The 19,090-nt window shown below is 38.9% G+C and overlaps 1 protein-coding gene across 3 annotated transcripts in view; it reads left to right on the top strand.

Moving 5' to 3' along the window:
- IARS1 (isoleucyl-tRNA synthetase 1) overlaps nt 1-18,153 on the top strand; it is a 114,650-nt gene extending 96,497 nt beyond the window's left edge. For all 3 annotated transcript variants that reach the window (XM_054587993.1, XM_054587994.1, XM_054587995.1), the window contains 2 exons: nt 7,781-7,933; nt 17,671-18,153. In XM_054587993.1, coding sequence (XP_054443968.1) covers nt 7,781-7,933; nt 17,671-17,753 — 236 coding nt within the window. In that variant the 3' untranslated portion in view covers nt 17,754-18,153. The remainder of the gene's footprint in view (nt 1-7,780; nt 7,934-17,670) is intronic.
- The last annotated feature ends 937 nt before the right edge of the window (nt 18,154-19,090 follow it).

Genomic DNA, 19,090 nt, shown 5'->3' with positions numbered 1-19,090 from the left:
TTAATTTGCATCTCTCTGGCGGCTAGTGATGTTGAGCATTTTTTCATATGTCTGTGGGCAGTGTGTATGTCCTCTTTGGAGAAGTGCCCATTCAGGTCCTTTGCCCATTTTTTAATTGGATTGTTTGACTTCCTGGTTTTGAGTTGTATGGGTTCTTTATATACTTTGGAGATCAAACCCTTGTCTGAAGTGTCAGCTGCAAATAGGCTTTCCCATATGGTCAGTTCCCTTCCAGATTGATGATGGTTTGTTTAGTTGTGCAGAAGCTTTTTAATTTGATGTAGATCCATTTGTTTATTTTTTCCTTTATTTCCCTTGCCTAGCGGATATGTTGGCAAAAATACTACTTTGGGTGCTATCTGAAATTTTACTGCCAGTTTTTCCTCCAAGACTTTGTTGATGGTGTCACAACTAATAATTATTTTATTCATTTTGCATTTATTCTGGTGCATGGTGTAAATTTGTGGTCTAGTTTCATTTTTTTAGCATGTACCAGTCCAGTTTTGCCAAAAACATTTATTGATAAGAGGCTGTTTTTCCTCCTCAGCATGCCTCTGCCCCCTTTGTCAAATATTAATTGACGATAGAGGCATGGGTCTATTTCTGGGCTCCCTGTTCTGTTCCATTGATCTATGTGTCTGTTCTTAGGCCAGTACCAAATGGTTTTGATTACAGTGGCCTTGTAAAATAGTTTGATGTCACGTATTGTGATCCCTTCTCTTTTGTTCTTCTTTCTCAAAATTGCTGCAGCTATTTGGGGTTATTTGTGGTTCCATGTAAGTTTTTGAAATGTTCTATGTCTGTGAAATATGCCATTGGCATTTTAATTGGAATTTCATTGAATCTATAATTGCTTTGGGTAGTAGGAACAATTTAAAGATGTTAATTCTTGCAGTCCATGAACATGATATATGCTTCCATGTTTTTATATCTTCCTTAATCCCTTCAGCGTTCTGTAGTTTTCCAGGACAGATCTTTTAACTCCTTGGTTAAGTTTATACCTAGGAACTTTATTTTTCTTGTTGCTATAGTAAATGCGAGTTTTTCCTAGTTTCTCTTTTTGGTGTTTTATTGTTGGTGTACAGAAATGCCTTTGATTTCTGAATATTGATTTTTGTATCTCACAGTTTTGCCACATTCACTCGTTAGGTCAAGTGGTTTTTTGGTGGAGACAATAGAGTTTTCTATGTACTCTGTAGTGTTCTGCAAATAATGACAGTTTTGCTTTCCCCTTTCCAATTGGATGCCTTTTATTTCTTTTTCTTATCTGATTGCTTTGGCTAGAACTTCCGGTACTATATTGAATGAGACTGGTGAAAGCAGACACCCTTGTCTTGTTCCTGATATTAAGGGGATATCTTTTAGTTTCTTTTTTCCACCCTATGAGTATGATGTTGACTGTAGGTGTCTCATATATGGCCTTCAGTATGTTGTGGTATGGTCCTTCTCTTCCTGCTTTGCTGAGTTTTTACACTTGTCTGCTGGATTTTATCAAATGCTTTTTGTTTACCTATTGATGTGATTTTTGTCTTTCACTTGTTTTATTTGGTGTATTACATTTATTGATGGGCGAATACTGTGCCATCCTTACATCCCTGGAATGAATCTTGCTTGATCATGGTGTATGATCTTTCTGATGTATTGGTGGATCCGGATTACCACTATTTTGTTGAGGATTTTTACCATCTATGTTCATCAGACATGTTAGCCTGTAAAGTTTTTTTTCTTTGTTGTGCCTTTACCTGATTTTGGAATTACGATAATACTGGCCTTGTAAAATGAGTGGGAATCTTTCCTCTTCTTCAGTTTTTTGGAATAGTTTGAGAAGGATAAGGGTTCATTCTTCTTTAAATGTTTGCTAAAATTTACCTCTGAAGCCATCCTGTCCAGGGCTTTTTGTGTGTCAGGAGTTTTTTTATTATTGCTTCATTTTCACCATGTGTTATCAGGGTTTCTGTTTCTTCTGATTTCAGTTTTGGAAGATTGTATGTTTCTTGAAATTTGCCCATTTCTCCTAAGATGTCAATATCTTGTCATATAGTTGTTCATAGTAGTTTCTTACATTCCTTTGTATATTTCTGTGGTATTGGTCGTAACTTCTCTTTCCAATTTCATTTATTTGGTTCCTCTTTTTTTCTTCGAGTCTGGTTAAAGGCTTGTCAATTTTGTTTATCTTTTCATAGAACCAGCTCCTGGATATATTGATCTTTTGAATTGTTCTTTTAGGCTCTGTGTCATTTAATTTTATTCTGATCTTGATTATTTCTGTCCTTTTACTTGCTGTGGGTTTTGTTGCTGTTCCTCTAGTTCTTGTAGATGTATGGTTAGGTTGTTTGAGGTTTTTCAGTCTTTAGTTAGGCCTGCGTTGCTATGAAATCCATCTCGGGACTGTTACGCTGTGTCCTGGAGGTTTCGGGCTGTTGTGTATTCATTTTCATTGTTTCCTGTTATATTTTTATTTCTCCCTTGATCTCATTGTTAACTCATTCATTATTTAATAACCTGTTATACAGTCTCCATGTATTTGAATGTGTTTGAGTTTTTCCCTCGAAGTTGGTTGCTTGTTTCAAGTCACTGTGATCCAAGAAGATGCTTGATATGATTTCAATTCTCTTGAATTTTTTCAGGCTTGTTTTGTATCCTGTCATGTGGTCTATTTTTGAAAATGTTCCAGATGCATTTGAAAAGACTGTATTTTGCTTCTTTGGGGTGAAAGGTTCTGTATACATCAGTTAAGTCCATTTGATCTAGAGTCTCATTCGATGCCACAATATCATGGTTGATTCTTTGCTTGGAAGAATCGTGTTAAAATCCCCTGCGATGACTGTGTTGTTGTCAATGACTTTCTTGAAATCCTCCAAGATTTTTCTTACATACAAGGTCCATTACAAATACCACCACTTTTTTATAACAAAATCATAAGCACATAAGCCTTTAACATAACAATATCACACTCAAGCACACTGTATGACATTTTAGGTGAAATGTTCAAATTCAAATTAAAAATTATTACACCCATATTATTTCCCTCCCAAGCACACTCAAGCATGTGTTACTTCTGCCAGGCCCTGTATTTATGTGCTCCTGTGTTGGGTGTATATATGTTTACAAGGGTAATATCTATGTGTTGTGCTACTCCCTTAAGTATTGTGAAGTGACCTTGTTTGTCTCATTTTCAAATAAAAAGCCACTTTATGGCTTTTGTTTTGAAGTCTATTTTGTGTGATTTTAAGTATTGCTACCTGGGCTGTTTTCTCATGTCCGTTTGCTTGGAATATTTTTTCCCATTCCTTCACTTTCAGTCTGTAGATCTTTTGTTCTGAGGTGGGTCTTCTGTAGACCACATATATGTGGGTTGTGTTTTCTTATCCATTCAGCTACCTTGTCTTTTGATTGGATGATTTAATTCATTTATGTTGAAAGTTATTAGTGAAGGGTACTTACTCATTGCCATTTTTTCCCTTTATTACCTGTATTTCTCTTTTTCTTCATCTTAAAGCAGTTCCTTTGGCATGCCTTGCAATGCTGGTTTGGCGGAGATATATTCTTTTAGCCGTCGTTTGTCTGGGAAAATCCTTATTTTGCCTTCCATTTTAAATGAGAGCCTTGCTGGGTAGAGTAGTCTTGGTAGTAGGACTTTGCTTTTCATTAGTTGGAATATTTCTAGCCATTCCCTCCTGGCTTGTTGTGTTTCTGTTGATAAATCAGCTTATATCCTTATTGGAGCTCCCTCGGATGTTACTAGCCGTTTCTCCCTTGTTCCCTTTAAGGTTCTCTTTTTGTCTTTAAGTTTTGCCATTTTAATTATGATGTGTCTTTGATGTGAACCCTCTTTGGGTTTATCTTCATTGAGACCCCCTTTATTTCCTGGGCCTGCATGACTTTTTCCTTTACCAAGTTAGGAAAGTTTTCTGTCATTACTTTTTCAAACAGGTTTTTCTACCTTTTGCTCATCTTCTTTTCCTTCTGGTATCTCTGTGATACAGATATTATTACGTTTCATGTTGCCCTGCAGCTCCCTTTAAATATCTTCGTTCTTTTTGTGTCTTTTTTTGTTTTGTTACTTAGGATTGGAATTTTTTTCTACTTTGTCCTTCAACTTTCTGATTCATTCCTCGGCATCTAGCCTGCTTTGAATTCCTTCTAGTGTATTCTTCATTTCAGATACTGTATTCATTTCTCCTGGCTCTTATTGATAGTTTCTCTGTCCTTTTTCATGCTGATGTATTTCCCAGTAAGTTATGCGTAGCTTCCATAGAGTTCCTTGTAGTTATCACTGAGCTACATTAGCATCCTTATCACCATTATTTAGAATTCTATGTCTGATAGATTGCTTTAGCACTCTTTCTGGGGATTCCTCCTTTCCTTCGGATTGGGAGTTGTTTGTCTCCCCATTTTAGGTGACTCCTCTTGTTTGTTTATGCATATTATAATGATCTTCTTTGACTCCTTGTCTTCAAGGTGTTCTGTGTTAGACTTTGGGACTCAGCAGTGCAGTCTTCTTGATCTCCTGATCTGGATCTTCTTGGGATATGCTTTATGTAGTTCATGTGGGCTTTCTTGTTGTAATTGGGTTTTGGTTGTTGTTTCATTCTTTGGCGGGTCTTTCCCTCTGGCTGGCTGAGAGTCACTGACTACCATATCTTGTATGCTGTTATAGAGGTGCTGCCAGAACAAAACAAACTAGGAAACAAAACCCACATCTGCAAAAATACCCCTCCCCGCCACAATCACACAAAGGTGTAAAGAGCTTAAGAGTATTTACAATGTAAATTAAAAAGGGGGGAAAGAAGTCAGAATGGATTAAGAAAAGAGGAATGTAATATGAGGTTTTTAAAAAAATATATTTTTTAATAGTGAAGAAAATAGGGACCAAATTGGAGGGAAAGGCCCACCACAACAATATCCACGACAAATGATGAAAGATTAATACAGGTGGAATGAGAATAAGAAGGAAAAAAAAGAAAGAAAAAGCTCATGAGATGTCTAAAGGAAAAAAAGTGATCTTGAGAAGATAGAGGGAGAAGATATAAGAGTGAAGAATAAAAACCAGGCTAAGAAGGGGAAAAGTAAAATTTAAAACAAAAAACGGTAAGGGCAGGAGGAAGGTAAAATGGAGTAGGAGAAGGAAACAGTAAAATTTGAGATTTGAAATATCAAAGTAGTAAATATCTGGGAATATGATTGAACAAATGCAACAACCACTATATCAAAAACCAATTAGCAAAGATTATTAATGGTGGAGGGAGAATAAGGGTATTTTAAGAATAGGAAAAAAGAATGTGGGATGCCTAATGACAAGAAAAAATGGTTTTGAGAGGCTGGGAGCAGGAGAAATAGTAAGAGCACTGACTAGAAACAAGTTGTAGCAGGAGAAAAAATAAAATTTAAAACTGAGAAGAGGAAGGAAGAAGGCAGAACGGAGAGAAAGGTGCAGATTTCGAGATTTGAAATAAATTTTAAAAATACTAGTGAAATAATAGGAACAAACTTGAAGGAAAATAAATGAATGTTAAAAAGCTATACAGGAGAGAAAAATAATGCAAATAATGAATAAGACCACAGTGGAATTCGTCTCAGCAGAGCCCAGTGCCTGCCACTGTCTTTTCTCTTTGGATCCACCTCTGATAATATCTTATGTTGTCCTAGTCTGGCCCTAGGTAGCCTGTTCGACACTACAAGTGATCCACAATCTGTGGCTGTCTCCTTCAGGCTTGGGTGGTTCCCCAGTGTCCTGCCCTATATACTTCACATCAGCCCAGGGCCCAGGAGTCATTCATTTAATGACCTGAAAGGACTGCCAGTACCTTTTCCACCTGCTTCCAGAGGGTATCTCTGGGTCACCCCCAGCGTGGGTCCTCTTCAGTCTTCAGGGAAGGTGGTGGGAGTGTTTCCCCACCCTTTCACCACATGTCTTGGTATGACCCAGATTCTTTCCAATGCTGTACAGTTTGTGGTGAATTAGCTGTCTGTTTCCTGTAAGGAGCCTATCTGTGTTAAGGGGAGAACTCTTTCCTGCTCGGTGCAGACAGCAGCTCTGTGTGCTCAGGCTAGGTGGAGCCCTGAATACCTCTTGTTGCGCCTGTCTCTAATTTCTCTGCTCTGCTGGTTTCAGTGGACAAGGGCCCAAGGAGCAGTGTAGCTTGTGGTGTGTGGTAAAATGGTCCCTTTCAGAGCTTTTCCTTCTTTCCCCTGTGGATCTGCACCCAGCAGGAGGGTCCTGCGACTGCACTTAACTGATCTGCAGTGTCTGTAATCCCACAGGTGGTTGAGCACACCTGCCTGTGAGGGGACCTGCCTGGCTGCAGTAAATCTCAGGTGTTCAGCTCCTGGCCGTCACGTCCCCAGCCTGCCTCCCTCTATTGCAGGAGATGCAGGCCAGACTTCCCACTCTGCACAGCCCCTGCTTGCCAGCTGTGGTTGGTCAGGTTCCACAGCCCTTTCATTGTGACACTATCACTTTGATTTCTTTGTTTGCAAGACACTGCATGTGCTTGCAAACACAAGGTCCCTGGTGAGACTGAGTCCTGCCTCAGCTCCTTTCTTAAGAGTCTCTGTGCGGCCCCCACACTGCAGCACCAAGCCCTGGGAGCCTTGTTCTCTGCATGTTCCCCTCCCCAAAAAGCACAGTCTCTAAGTCAGGGATGACCACAGCCTGCCTTCACTTCAACGGTTTTAAAATTTCAGGATCTCTCCTGGATGGTACTGGCAAGAGGCCAGTAGTATATAGAATGTAGAGGTGGCAGGATGCTCTCGCCGCTTCCTCCAGTGCATTTCAACCTCAGGCAGGCCTGCTGCCACTGAGATGTCTCTTGAGCCAGCACCACCCTGGCGCTCTTGCACAGCCCCTAGAGCTCAAGGCTTCTGAGTCAGATTCTGTCCCATTTGCACAGTTCCCGTGGCACCCAGGGTCGGGGAAGTGACAGCCCCTTCCCCAGTAAGTACTGCAGTCACCAGATCCTGGCCCAGGGCAGAGATACATCTGGGTGCCGAAGTACAGGCAATCTGGAAACTTGCTGAGGAGGCTATTTTAAATTCCTCAAAATGGCCCCTCCCCAAACCTGTGGAGCCAGAGCTGGGGCTGGGCAACAGCTTCAGAGGCTGCTTTGCCAGGAGAGCCCAGGTTGCCCATTCCTTCCTGTGCGCCCTACAGGCAGGCAGGCTCTTGCCCACTCACACACATGCCCCACACACTCGTCTGTGTACATATTCAGGCATGCTCTCACTCTCAGCTGGATTTTTGAGTGGATTGCTCTGTGATTTAGCCGCAAGACTGGTCTGGCTCAGGGAGCAAGTGGATGGAGCTTCCAGCTACTCTGCACCCATGCTGGATCCTGTTGTTTCACCTTTTTTGCAATCATTAGTTGCCTCTTGGATGTGCCATCTGTACCACCACCTTGATGTATAGGGACAACACTAATCAACTCAAGCTTCCTGGCCTGGGCTCTTGGAAAATGTTTTGAAAGCTGTTACTTATTTTTTCCTGTTACTTGGCATTCTCATTATACACATTTGTTAGTGGAGCCTTTGGGCTCTTCATTGGAGTGTTTACTGAATATCTCTTTTCCAAGGTGCAGAGCGCTTTGGTAGATTTTTCTTTTTCTCCTTTCCCTTTTCCTTTGTGAGATATTTAAGACTGTTTCTGCAAACTGTACAGTTGTCCCACTCATGCTCTTGTATTTACTGTTGACTCTCCAAGCCAGCAGCAGATCCCTCCATTCGGGATCCAGTATCTAGATTGTGTGAACTCTTGATTTAATCCGATTTTTTTCTTCTGCAGAGTGTTTAATAGGAAAAGTGGGCACTCTCCTGCTTGAAAACCCATGTGGGCAAAATGGACTCACCTATGAAGGTCTTCTCTATGAAGCAGCCAAGGTGTTTGGCCTTCGCAACAAGAAGTTAAAGCTGTTTCAGGATGAAACTCAAATGAATGGTGAGGAGATTGTGGGACATACTCATTTTTGTTTTACTTTTCTTTTGTTGAAAGTAGATTTGATACCAGGAACCAATTACAGGTTAAATGTGAGAAATAGTACTATTATCTCTTTTTCTTCTTTCTCTAGATATTTGCCATAATACAATGTTTAAAAAAATAACATTTAAGAGGATGATTGCCTTTTGCTTTTGAAATTATCTAGAAATTATACTGGTATGTAACTGAAAATACAGGGTGGGGCAAAAGTAGGTTTACAGTTGTGAGTACACAAAACAGTCTTTTTTCTTTATTAATTATTGCATTATTTTCCACACAAAGAACTGTAAACCTACTTTTGCCCTGTACATGCTTTTAAGAAAATTAGCCTACTTGCTGATTCTAAATTGTTCTCTTCCCCAGGAGTCAAAATGATCACATTATTGTAAAATAACAGTGTGAGGGAAACTTATAACTAATCTTCCTTCTTTACAGCTTATAAAGCAGGCTTACTTACATGCATTTTCTCAGTGAGTTAAATAAGAATGAACAGCTAGGTCATCAGTCAACATATTTACCACCCAGTAATTCAGAAAACAAAGACTCAGGATGATTGCTCGTACAACACACAGAATAGTGTCTTCAAGGACATGTTTTCTCTTTATCTTACACTTCGCTTTACATAATCCACTTCTGTGATACTGTTTCTCTGGTTATGCTGACAACATCTCTATTGACATGTTAGCCCTCCCCGCTAAGTTCTGGTCTGTAACCGCTTACACGTTGGCCATCATTTCCATGAATCTTCCAGTGGGATTGTGTTTTGTTTTGTTTTGTCTTTGTTTATTTGTTTCATAGCCATCCTTGTCATCCCAACTCAAAACCTTTTAACATCCCACCCTTTAATTTATACAGCCTTATAACCTGAGATTTGTTGGAATTTCTGAATCAGGATTTGTGTTGTGTCTTCTAGCACTGGTGGAAACCTTCCAGACATTACCTTTCCCTCTTATCTTTGATTTTTCTGCGGATTGAATATGATAAAACTGGGTTTAGATTTTTTTGGTATAAGGCATTCTTCATTTCTATTGCATTGTTTTGATTTCTGAAATTTCCTTTTAATTCTTTCTTAGTCACTCTTTGCTTACATTGCCCATTTGATCTTGCATGTTATAAACTCTTCATTAGAGTGTTCCATGTTAATTCTATTTATTTTAAATTCCCACTCTAATAATGGCAAAGTCTCTGCCATGTTGGAGTGTGGTTCTGATGCTTGCTTTGTCTCTTCCTACTATTTTTCTGTTGTTACTGATGGTTTTGGGTTTGTTTTGTGGGGTGATTTTTTTTTTTTTGCTTTGGTATTTTTTCTTTGTTTGATTTTCTTTTTGTTTTTGTGTTTTAGTCTTTTAGAATGCCTTGAGTGTTTTTGTTGACAGTTCAACATGATGTATTAGGGAAATAGAACTAGGGTAAATAGGACCTTTGCTGTTTTCAGCTGTAATACAGTTAATCATACAGGAGATCACAAAATGTCTTGGTAAGATATAGAGAGAGGAGGAGTGTAAAGTCTCCTATAGTTTTATCACTAGGTCTCAGTCTTTAGTGGGTATGTGACTCGGGGCTATGACCTTCACAGGTATTTCTCTGTTTTGTTTTGTTGTTTTTTTTTCTTTCTTGTAAAAGGAAAGCAATAAGGGGCTAAGATTAGGTATTTTCCATCCCCTGAGTAAATTAGACTCTGTTTAAAAGAGAGAAAAATTAAAAAATGATTACTGCCTACAGAGGTCTTCTGCTATTGTTCCAGGATTCTTTTCTGAAAGTCTTACACCTATCTTCCCTCACTTTCTTCATTCAATAACATCTTTTGTGTTTAGTTTATTCTTTATAATATACTCTATTGATTTTCTTCTGTCTTCCTTTTGTGTATTTTTTTAGGTATTAGTGTTAATCACAGATTACAATTAACATTCTAATTTGTAACCTAGTTATAAGTGATACCAACTTTATTTCCCATGATCAAAGACATCTCAGATTTTATTACTATTAATGTTCTGTCAGTATTTTTTTTTTTTTATTGTTCAAATACATTTGTCTCCACCTTCCCGCCACCACTTTCCCCTGCCCCACCCTCCCCTACCTCCCTCCCTCACTCGTTTGCCACTTTGGCTTTGTCCATGGCTCCTTTATACATGTTCTTTCACTTGACCCTTCCCTTCCTTTTCCCCTCCCCACCCTGCTACCCTCTTGATTCTGTTGGTTTCTTTTTTCTTTCAATGTTGCTGGTTATCTTTTCCTTGCTTGTTTGTTTTGTTGATTAGGTTCCAAGTATAGGTGAGATCATACGGTATTTCTTTTACCTCCTGGCTTATTTCACTTAGCATAATTCTCTCCAGTTCCATCCATGCTGTCACGAAGGGTAGCAACTCTTTCTTTCTGCTACTCTTAGTAGTATTCCATTGTGTAAATGGACCATAATTTTTTTATCCAGTCATTTACTGATAGGCACTTAGGTTGCTTCCAGCACTTGGCTCTTGTCCGTTGTACTGCTATGAACATTGCTGTACATAGGTTCTTTTGAATTGGCGTTTTGGGATTCTTAGGGTATAATCTCAGCGGTAGAATCACTGGGTCAAACAGCAGTTTCATTTTTAGCTTTGTGAGGAAATTCCAAACTGTTTTCCACAATGGCTACACCAGTATGCATTCCCACCAACAGTGGACTAGGGTTCCCTTTTCTCTACAACCTTGCCGGCACTTCTTGTTTGTTGATCTGTTTATGATGGCCATTCTGACCAGTGTGAAGTGGTATCTCATTGTGGTTTTAATTTGCATTTCTCTGATGGCTAGTGATGATGAGCATCCTTTTATATGTCTCTGGGCTGTGTTTATGTCCTCCTTGGAGAAGACTCTGTTCAGGTCCTTTGCCCACTTTTCAGTTGGATTGTTTGTCTTCCTGGAGTGGAGTCGTGTGAGTTCTTTATGTATTTTGGAGATCAAACTCTTCTCTAAGATTTCATTGGCAAATATATTTTCCCATGTGGATGGATCCCTTTTCATTTTGCTGATGTTTTCTTTAGATGTGCAGAAGTTTCTTATTTTGATGAACGTGACACCAGCATAGAAATAATCAAGTAGATCAGTGAAATAAAATGAGCATTCTAAAAACAAATGTATTTATCTCTCTAACAGTGTAATATATGATTAAACTGATATTTCAAATCAATGGGAAAAATAAGGCTTGTTCAACAAATAAAGTGCATGGACCACTGTTACTTGATATAAAACAATTTCTATTCATGAGAGTTAAAGTCAATATGTAAAATCTGAGCAGTCAGAGAAAATACAAACTAATATTTTTCTTGCCATGAAGTAAAATATTGAAACCCAGAAGCTATATAGTAAAATATTGACAATATGATTATATTAAACATTCAATACAATACTGTAATATACATTAAAGAAAAGTTAAAGGACAAGTAATAGACTAGGAAAATATTTGCAACACATCTAGAACAGGGTTAATAGGGGTTTTTTTAGGGAAAAAAATTCTATCAACATTTAATCAAAAAATGAATAAAGAATACCAAAAAGTCATTTAAAGCATTTTAAAAAATAATACAAAGACAAGAAATATACAAAATCAGGTTTAGTTTGAACAAATAATAAAGTAGCAATTAAAATAACACATCATTGCCACAATCAGATTAATAAGTATTAAAAATATTGCTGATATCAAGTATTGGTGGCTGTGAAAAGAGCTGAATATTCATAGACTCTCTTTCTTCATCTTCTTAAAGCAGTCCCTTTAGCATATTTTACAATACACTGGTTTGGTGGAAGTATATTCTTTTAGCCTTCTTTTGTCTGGGAAGCTCCTTATTTTGCCTTCCATTTTAATTGAGAGCCTTGCTGGGTAGAGCAGTCTTGATTGCAGGTCTTTGCTTTTCATGACTTGGAATATTTCTTGCCATTCCCTTCTGGCGTGTGGTGTTATTGTTGAAAAGTCAGTTGCTAGCCGTTATTGGGGCTTCCTCGTATGTTACTACCTTCTTCTCCCGTGCTGCCCTTAGGATTCCCTGTTTGTCTTTGGTATTTGCCATTTTAATGGTGATGTGTCTTAGAGTGGGTCTCATTGGGTTCCTCTTGAATGGGACCCTCTGTGCTTCCTGGACTTGTGTGACTTTTTCTCTCCTATAATTAGGGAAGTTTTCCATCATTACTTTTTCAAACAAGTTCTCTACCCCTTGCTCCTCCTCTTCTTCTGATATTCCTATTATACAGATATTACTACATTTCAGGTTGACCTACATTTCCCTAAATGCCTCTTCATTCTTTTTGAGTCTTTTTCATTTTCTTCCTCAGTCTGGAAGCTTTTTTCTGACTTATCCTCCAGCTCGCTGATTTAATCCTCTGCTTCATCTAGCGTGCTTTTGATTCCTTATGCTGTGTTCTTCAATTCAGAAGTTGTATTCTTCATTTCCTCTTACCTCTTGTTGATAGTTTCTATCTTTTTCATGCTGATATAGTTTTCAGTGAGTTCCTCATAGTTTCCGTGTAGTTTTTGTTAATTCTCTTTGAGCTTACTGAGCTTCTTTATTACCATAGTTTTGAACTCAATATCTGATAGTTTACTTGACTTTATTTCATTTAGTTCTCTTTGTGAGGACTCCTCCTTTCCCTTTGATTGGGGAGTGTTTCTTTGTCTTCCCATTATTTGTGAGACTCTTCTTTTTGCTTCTGCCTCTTAAAACTTGATCTGTCTTGACTTCTGACTTTGTGGTGTGAACCTCTGGTAGGAGATGACTTTTTTTTTTAAATTTCTGGATCTGCCTCCGACGATGTCCCCGACTGACCTTTCACAGTCCTTTAGATACTTCCTAGAATCTATCTGTGGATCTCCCATTCAGTTGTTAATCTTGGCAGTAGGCAGTCAGCAGTCGGGCTTTAGGCACCACAGGGTGGGGCAGAATCCATCCTGGTCCTTGGTTACTGTGTCCCCTCAGGCTGCTGCTGCTCAGGGGAGTGTTCTGCCTGGGCAGCATGGCTGCTGCAGTATGTAGGAGGAGTCATCACCAGATACCCGCCTGCTACTCCCTCAGTTCTCTCTGCAAAGCCTTCATCTTCCAACTCTACTCAAGCCGTTCTGGAACACTCTGCTCCCCCTTTAGCCAGAGATCTACTATCTGTAGCTGCTGCTCTGTACTCAGCAGTTGGGCTTGCTCACTACCGCCATCGGGGTAGAGCCTCCTGTGGGCCGGGGTTATTGTATCCTCTCATGCTTTTGCTGCTCAGGGGAATGCTTGGCCTGAGCAAGATGGCAGCTGCAGAATGTGGAATGAGTCAACACCAGGACCCTGCCAGGCACTCTCAGTTCTTTCCCCAAAGCCTCCTTCCCCAGTCTTTCCTCAGGTGTCTCTAGCCCACTCTCCCTGTGCCTTTGCTGGAGATCAGGGTAAGTCGCTTCAAATTAAAATTTATGCATTGACCCTTTTAAAGACTCTGTGCCTCCAGCCGCCCATCTCTGGGAGAGCCAGCCTTGTTGCTTTTCGTAGCTGGTTGTTATCGGTGTACTTTTTGGGCTCTGGTGCTGTAGGCTGGAGATCCTTGCTTATGATTTAGACCCCACTCTTTTCAGGGGGATCCAACTGGCTGTTTCAGTATCCCTCTGGAGTTGCCGCCTGTGGGCTCCTCGCCCACCCTCTCAAGTCTACTGCATTTCTTACCATTTAGGTTGTGCTAAAGCTGATTTTTCTGTCTGTCCGAGGTTATAAGGCTCCTCTCTCACTATTGTTCAGTTGTTTGTTCCAGGTGAATTCTCCACAATTTAGTCGTAATTTCATATTGGTCCTGGGAGGGGGTCGGTTTGGCTTCCATTAATTCCTCCACCATCTTGATGTCCTCAGTCTAACTTCAATAGCTTACAAAAATTCTGCTTCTGTCCAGCTCTGCCCGCACTTATTTACTTGTCAGAAAATATACTATACAGAAATATAATTTTTATTGTTTTATGTATTTGTCTTTTAAATCATGTACAAAACAGAAAGAAGAGTTATAAACTAACAGTGCAATAACCATACAACTTTGAGTCACTGTTTAATTTCCTTTCATTTCAACTTGAAGGACTCCCTTTATCATTTTGGCTGGCACATTTAGTAGTAAGTAACTCCCTCAGCTTTTCTTTATATGGGAATGTTTTAATACTCTTTAATTTTGAAGAATGGTTTTGCCAGATAGAGATTTCTGTGTTGATAGATTTTCAGCACTTTATATTTGTCATCCCACTGCTTTCTGGCTTCCATGGTTTCTATTTGAAATTGACGGTTGTTAATCTTATTGAATATTCCTGTTTTGTTGGCTCTCTCATGCTGCTTTTAGCATTTGGTCATTATTTCTTCAAATGTTCTTTCTGTCTTTTTTTCTCCTTCTGAAACTCCCATAATGTCTATGTTAGTTCATTTGACTGGATGATTTCAAATATCCTATGTTCAAGATCACTGATTCTTCTGCCTGCTCCAATATGTTTAGCCCCTCTAGTGAATATATTTCAGTTGTACTTTTCCACTCCAGAATCTCTATTTAGTTCCTTTTTATAATTTTTCTTTGTTGATGTTCTTGAATTGTTGATACATTGTTTTCTTGGATTTCTTTAATTTTTTATGGTTTCTTTTGGCCTTTCCATGGGCTTGTGGTTTTCCTTTTAACAGTGTTCCTCTGGAATGTTTGTATGTTCAGATATTTCTGCTTTAAAGGACAGATATTGTCAGTTATTTTTTTCTCTGAATGAACCATAACTTTTCCTGTTTCTTTGTATGCCTTAGAATATTTTTGTTGTTGAAAACTAGTTATTAGAATACTGTGGTAACTTTGAAAATCAGGTTCTCCCCCTCTCCAGTTTGCTGTTTCTGATTTCTGAAAGCTGTAATTGTTTGTTTGTTTTATTACTTTTCCAAACTTTATACATATTTTTATATACTATATATAACATATATATACACATACATGTGTAATATGTAGTGTACATATGTAATACATATACATATATGTAGTATGTAGTCTGTGTGTGTGTATTCGACGTTTATATTGAACTACTATTTGGTAGGGATTTTCTTGAATTCTAGGAGCTAAAAGCTTAAAAACAAAATACCCACCTCTCCCAAGGTTGGGGGATCGGCTTGTGCTGTGGCACTCATTCATCACAGCCAGGCTATTCTCAATTTCTTTTTTCACCGAGCCTGGAGAACAGCCAGACTTGGTCAGAAAAGCCTTTTATATTTTTCAGAATTGAAAGCTTTGCCTCTTCTCAGGTCTTTTCTGTGTATATATACTGGCAAAGACATGTGGCTTTCTGAAATTTCCCAGGATACATTTCCCAGGAATATTTAATGCCCCAATTAGCCAAAGAAACTGTCCCCTGCTTTTCTTCGCAATCCTTAAGCAGTCTGCAATCCTTAAGCAGTCTGTGTTTGTCTCGATCATAATTTTTTGTTCCACATAACTGCGGGCATTTTTGTTTGCCTTCCTATGGGGCACTCCGGCCCAGGAAGTCCGCGATACACCGCGGATAGAAGAAAGAGTCATTCCAGACACTGTTTGCCTATCAAGGAAAGAGGAAGGCGATTCTCTCTCAAGGAGAATGCCCCAGGCCCCTGTGCTCCATGGCTTTTACTGAGAGGGTTACAAGCAGGGGATAGGTAGCAGGAATGTATAGGTAATCTAATTACATCAGTAACTTTACAGAGAATAGGTGATGTTTAAAGAAGACAGTGGCAGGAACACACCGAATTGCTCCTGTCCGAGATGAGTAAACATTATGGTGCCAGATGGGATTTGGGTCAGGGTCCAGGAATTTTGTAAATTTACTTTCCAGCCTTGAGCTGGTTATCCGGTATAAGATTAACAGCTTGAGGGAGAAACAAAGCATGCTTCAATGAATATCATTTACTTCTAGGCCTGATTTCTTCTGGAGGCCCTCAGAGCTATTGTCGGGTCTTGCCTATCAACTGCGTTACCAGTGTTCTGGCCAGGTCTTATGGAGCCTATCCCAGGCCCCAGCTTGAGTTGGGACTACAGTCCCTATTACCACTCAAAGCGGTCCCCTACACCTTACAATGTTTTTAAACAGTACTACCACTTGCTGCCCAGAGTTTTTCCAAGTTAGGCAAAACAAAGAAAAGCATCTTATATAAGTTCTTGAGATAGCCCCTACCCAGGTTAGAACAAACAGTATTTTTTCTCTGTTCCTTCTAGAAATAGGTGCCAGGGTCCCACACTGGGAACACGGGCTGCTGTCTTCAAGCCCACCACCAAACTAAGAGGGAGCTTGACACACATGCTGGTATCTCATGCCTCATTTTCACTGTTCTTTTCCTCTATAAATTGTCTTTCATAAAAATATTAATATTTTGGTAAATTAGAAGGATGACATAATGCTTACAGTTTAAAAAACTCACTGATGCCTTTTTGATTCTTCCACTAGCTTCTGAATATCGTCTCTAGATTCTGAAATGAACTATTAAGGAAGCAGCTTCAGAGTATTTTTACACTGAGGATTTTTGCTAGGGCAAGAGCCACTTTTAGAGAAAGTTGATCCTTTCCTTTGAATTCAGATCTAACTGCAAAATGACCTAAAGTAGTCAAAGAACTTTTTAATTATTTATTTATTCTCTGAGTTTTTATATATTCATTGTTAACCAATTCTGCTTGTGTTACATTTTGTATATTCAAAATTTTTACTTTGGCCACTTTGGCTCCTATATTGTTTGACATGAGCCTGTCATTTTTTGGAAAATTACTGTTTTTTGACACTGGAAGGTGTCCTCGGCTTACCATGTACTCCCACTTCACCAGATTTAGAAATTGCTGTTCTTCATCATGTAGGAAGTTAATATTTAGAAACCACACATCTGGACTACTGGCTTGGTTTTGCTCCAAGGCCTTTTCTGTAGATACAGGAAATATCTCTGGAGTGATTATGGAGGGAGGGTGTATGGAGACATTTTGAGCAACACCCAAGAGTTAGGTTGAGGGCACAGTTCTTCATAATATAAATCAAGAATTGAACCCCAGCTGTAAGAAGTTAGGGTTCAACTACAAACTGAGAAGGAGGGATTCACACCCAGGCAACTGTCACTTCTGGCACCAACTGCAAGATCAGAGGGTTTCCCAAAACTACACTCAGGCTTGATAATTTACTAGCAGGTTTCACAGAACTACATTTATTATTGCACAAGGATACAACCTTGAACCAGGGCAAGGAATAGATGTGCAGGCCAAATATGAGAAAGGTCCAAACACAGAGCTTCAGTTGTCCTCTCTCCAAGGAGTCATAGACAGTGTTATCTCCTCCTGGCCCCAGTGCCAGTCTTATGTATAGTTTATTACCATTCAGAGAAGCTCACCTGCACCTTGGTGTGTTAGGCTGGTATTGAGGCTTTATTACATAGGCATGATTGATTTGTTGCCCACATGGTTGAGCTTATTCTTGCCCCAAATCATATGGTTGGTCTTTCTGGTGTGGCCACCTCCACCCTAAGTCATCTCTTCAGAGTAAATTGTCAGGTGTGATCAAGGGCCTACCATGAAGAACAACACACATGACTATCACTGAGGAAGTTCTATGAGTTTAGAGGTTCCCCTAGAACTGGGATAAAGGTCAGACTTCTATTCGGGTAAAGCTAAATTCATTGCTACTTAGGCAGTTAACATTTTTAAAATATGCAGGATAGGTATAAATTTTATTTCTGTTTCTTCTTTTCTAGAAATTACAGAAAAAATCCCCATGAAGACTTTGAACACGAAGACTGTGTATGTTTCTGTACTTCCCACATCATCTGACTTCTAAAATGCTGCTATCAATGAGGTTCAGTTAACCTTTTCCTGGCGTGTATCTTTCCCTACACACACATACACATATACATATAAGTATACATATAGGGAAGATAATTCTTTCAGGTACATGTAATATGCTGCTTTTGGCCTAAAATTTGGAAGTGGGATTGATTCATCAAGTGGCTTGAGAGATATACTGTCATATTGGGAGAAGGTTACAATGTTACCTCAGCACTAAAGCTTATTTCTATACTTGAATTCTCAATTGTAGAATGTAGAAGTGATTGAAATGGCATAATGTGCTTCATTCTGTGGTCTTTTAAAGCTTGTTGAAAGAATGAATAACTACCTGCACTTTTCTGGGGTAATTTCATGGAATATTTTGTTCCATTAAAGCAAAAAAAAAAAAAAAAGCTTTCTCTCAGATGATAAATGCATTAAAAGTAATTTGTCCTCCCATAGTTTAATGAAATTTGAAACTTACTATCTTCAAAGAACACAAAAAGTTAATAGTGACTTCTGTATTAAGACAGTGAACTGAATATCTCATTTTACTTCTTCCCAAAATCCTGTGTCACAGAAGCAGCAGCCGAGACAAAATTAGATGTCTGAGATTTACTGGGGGAAACATACATGAAGAATAAAGGGGAAAGGGAACAAGCATAGGTAGAGGGAACCTTCAGACTACAATTTAGTTCTGGTACCTGTGGAAAGTTAAAAGGAAAATTGATTAGAAAAAGCCAAGGCTGCCATGCAACTTTCATAAAATCTTGATCAGGCCAATCAGACGTTCCCAGGCAAGGATCCAAAAATAAAATAAAGAGTTTAGAGTTTGGTAGAAATAACTTGTCTTTGTATCCCAGCATTACTTGCTGCATGGCTTGGAGCAGCCCAGGGTGGACGTGCTTTCAGCATAGATCCCTCAGTGGCTCTGGAAGTATAGTAACTGAAAGCTGTCAACCAGTTATGCTTCTTACATCAGATTCTAGTGAAGGGATATCTGAATTGTGTGGCTCTGGCTGCTATAATAACTATTCAAATCCAGGACTATGGAAAAAACAAAACAAAATAAGGTGGCAAGAATGCAGAGATAGTTGTAACTTCGTGTACTCTTGGTGGGAATATAAAACATGGACATATTTTCCAAAAAAATTTAAAGCAGGCTTCTGGAGAGATGTTTGTAGACCCAGATTCATTACAGTATCATTCATAACATCCAAGAGGTGGAGCAAATGTGGAATATACATATAATTGAATAGTATCAGTTGCTTATTGAAATTACAAAAAAGACAAATGCTATATGAAGTACCTAGAATAGGCAGACTCATTGAAACAAAATGCAATGATGGT

This window comes from Pteronotus mesoamericanus, unplaced genomic scaffold (assembly GCF_021234165.1).
Source record: "Pteronotus mesoamericanus isolate MK-2021 breed Mesoamerican mustached bat unplaced genomic scaffold, CSHL_Meso_final scaffold_125, whole genome shotgun sequence".
NCBI classification, from domain to species: domain Eukaryota; kingdom Metazoa; phylum Chordata; class Mammalia; order Chiroptera; family Mormoopidae; genus Pteronotus; species Pteronotus mesoamericanus.
Note: the sequence above shows the minus strand (reverse complement) of the source record. Positions and strands in the feature narration are given on the sequence as shown.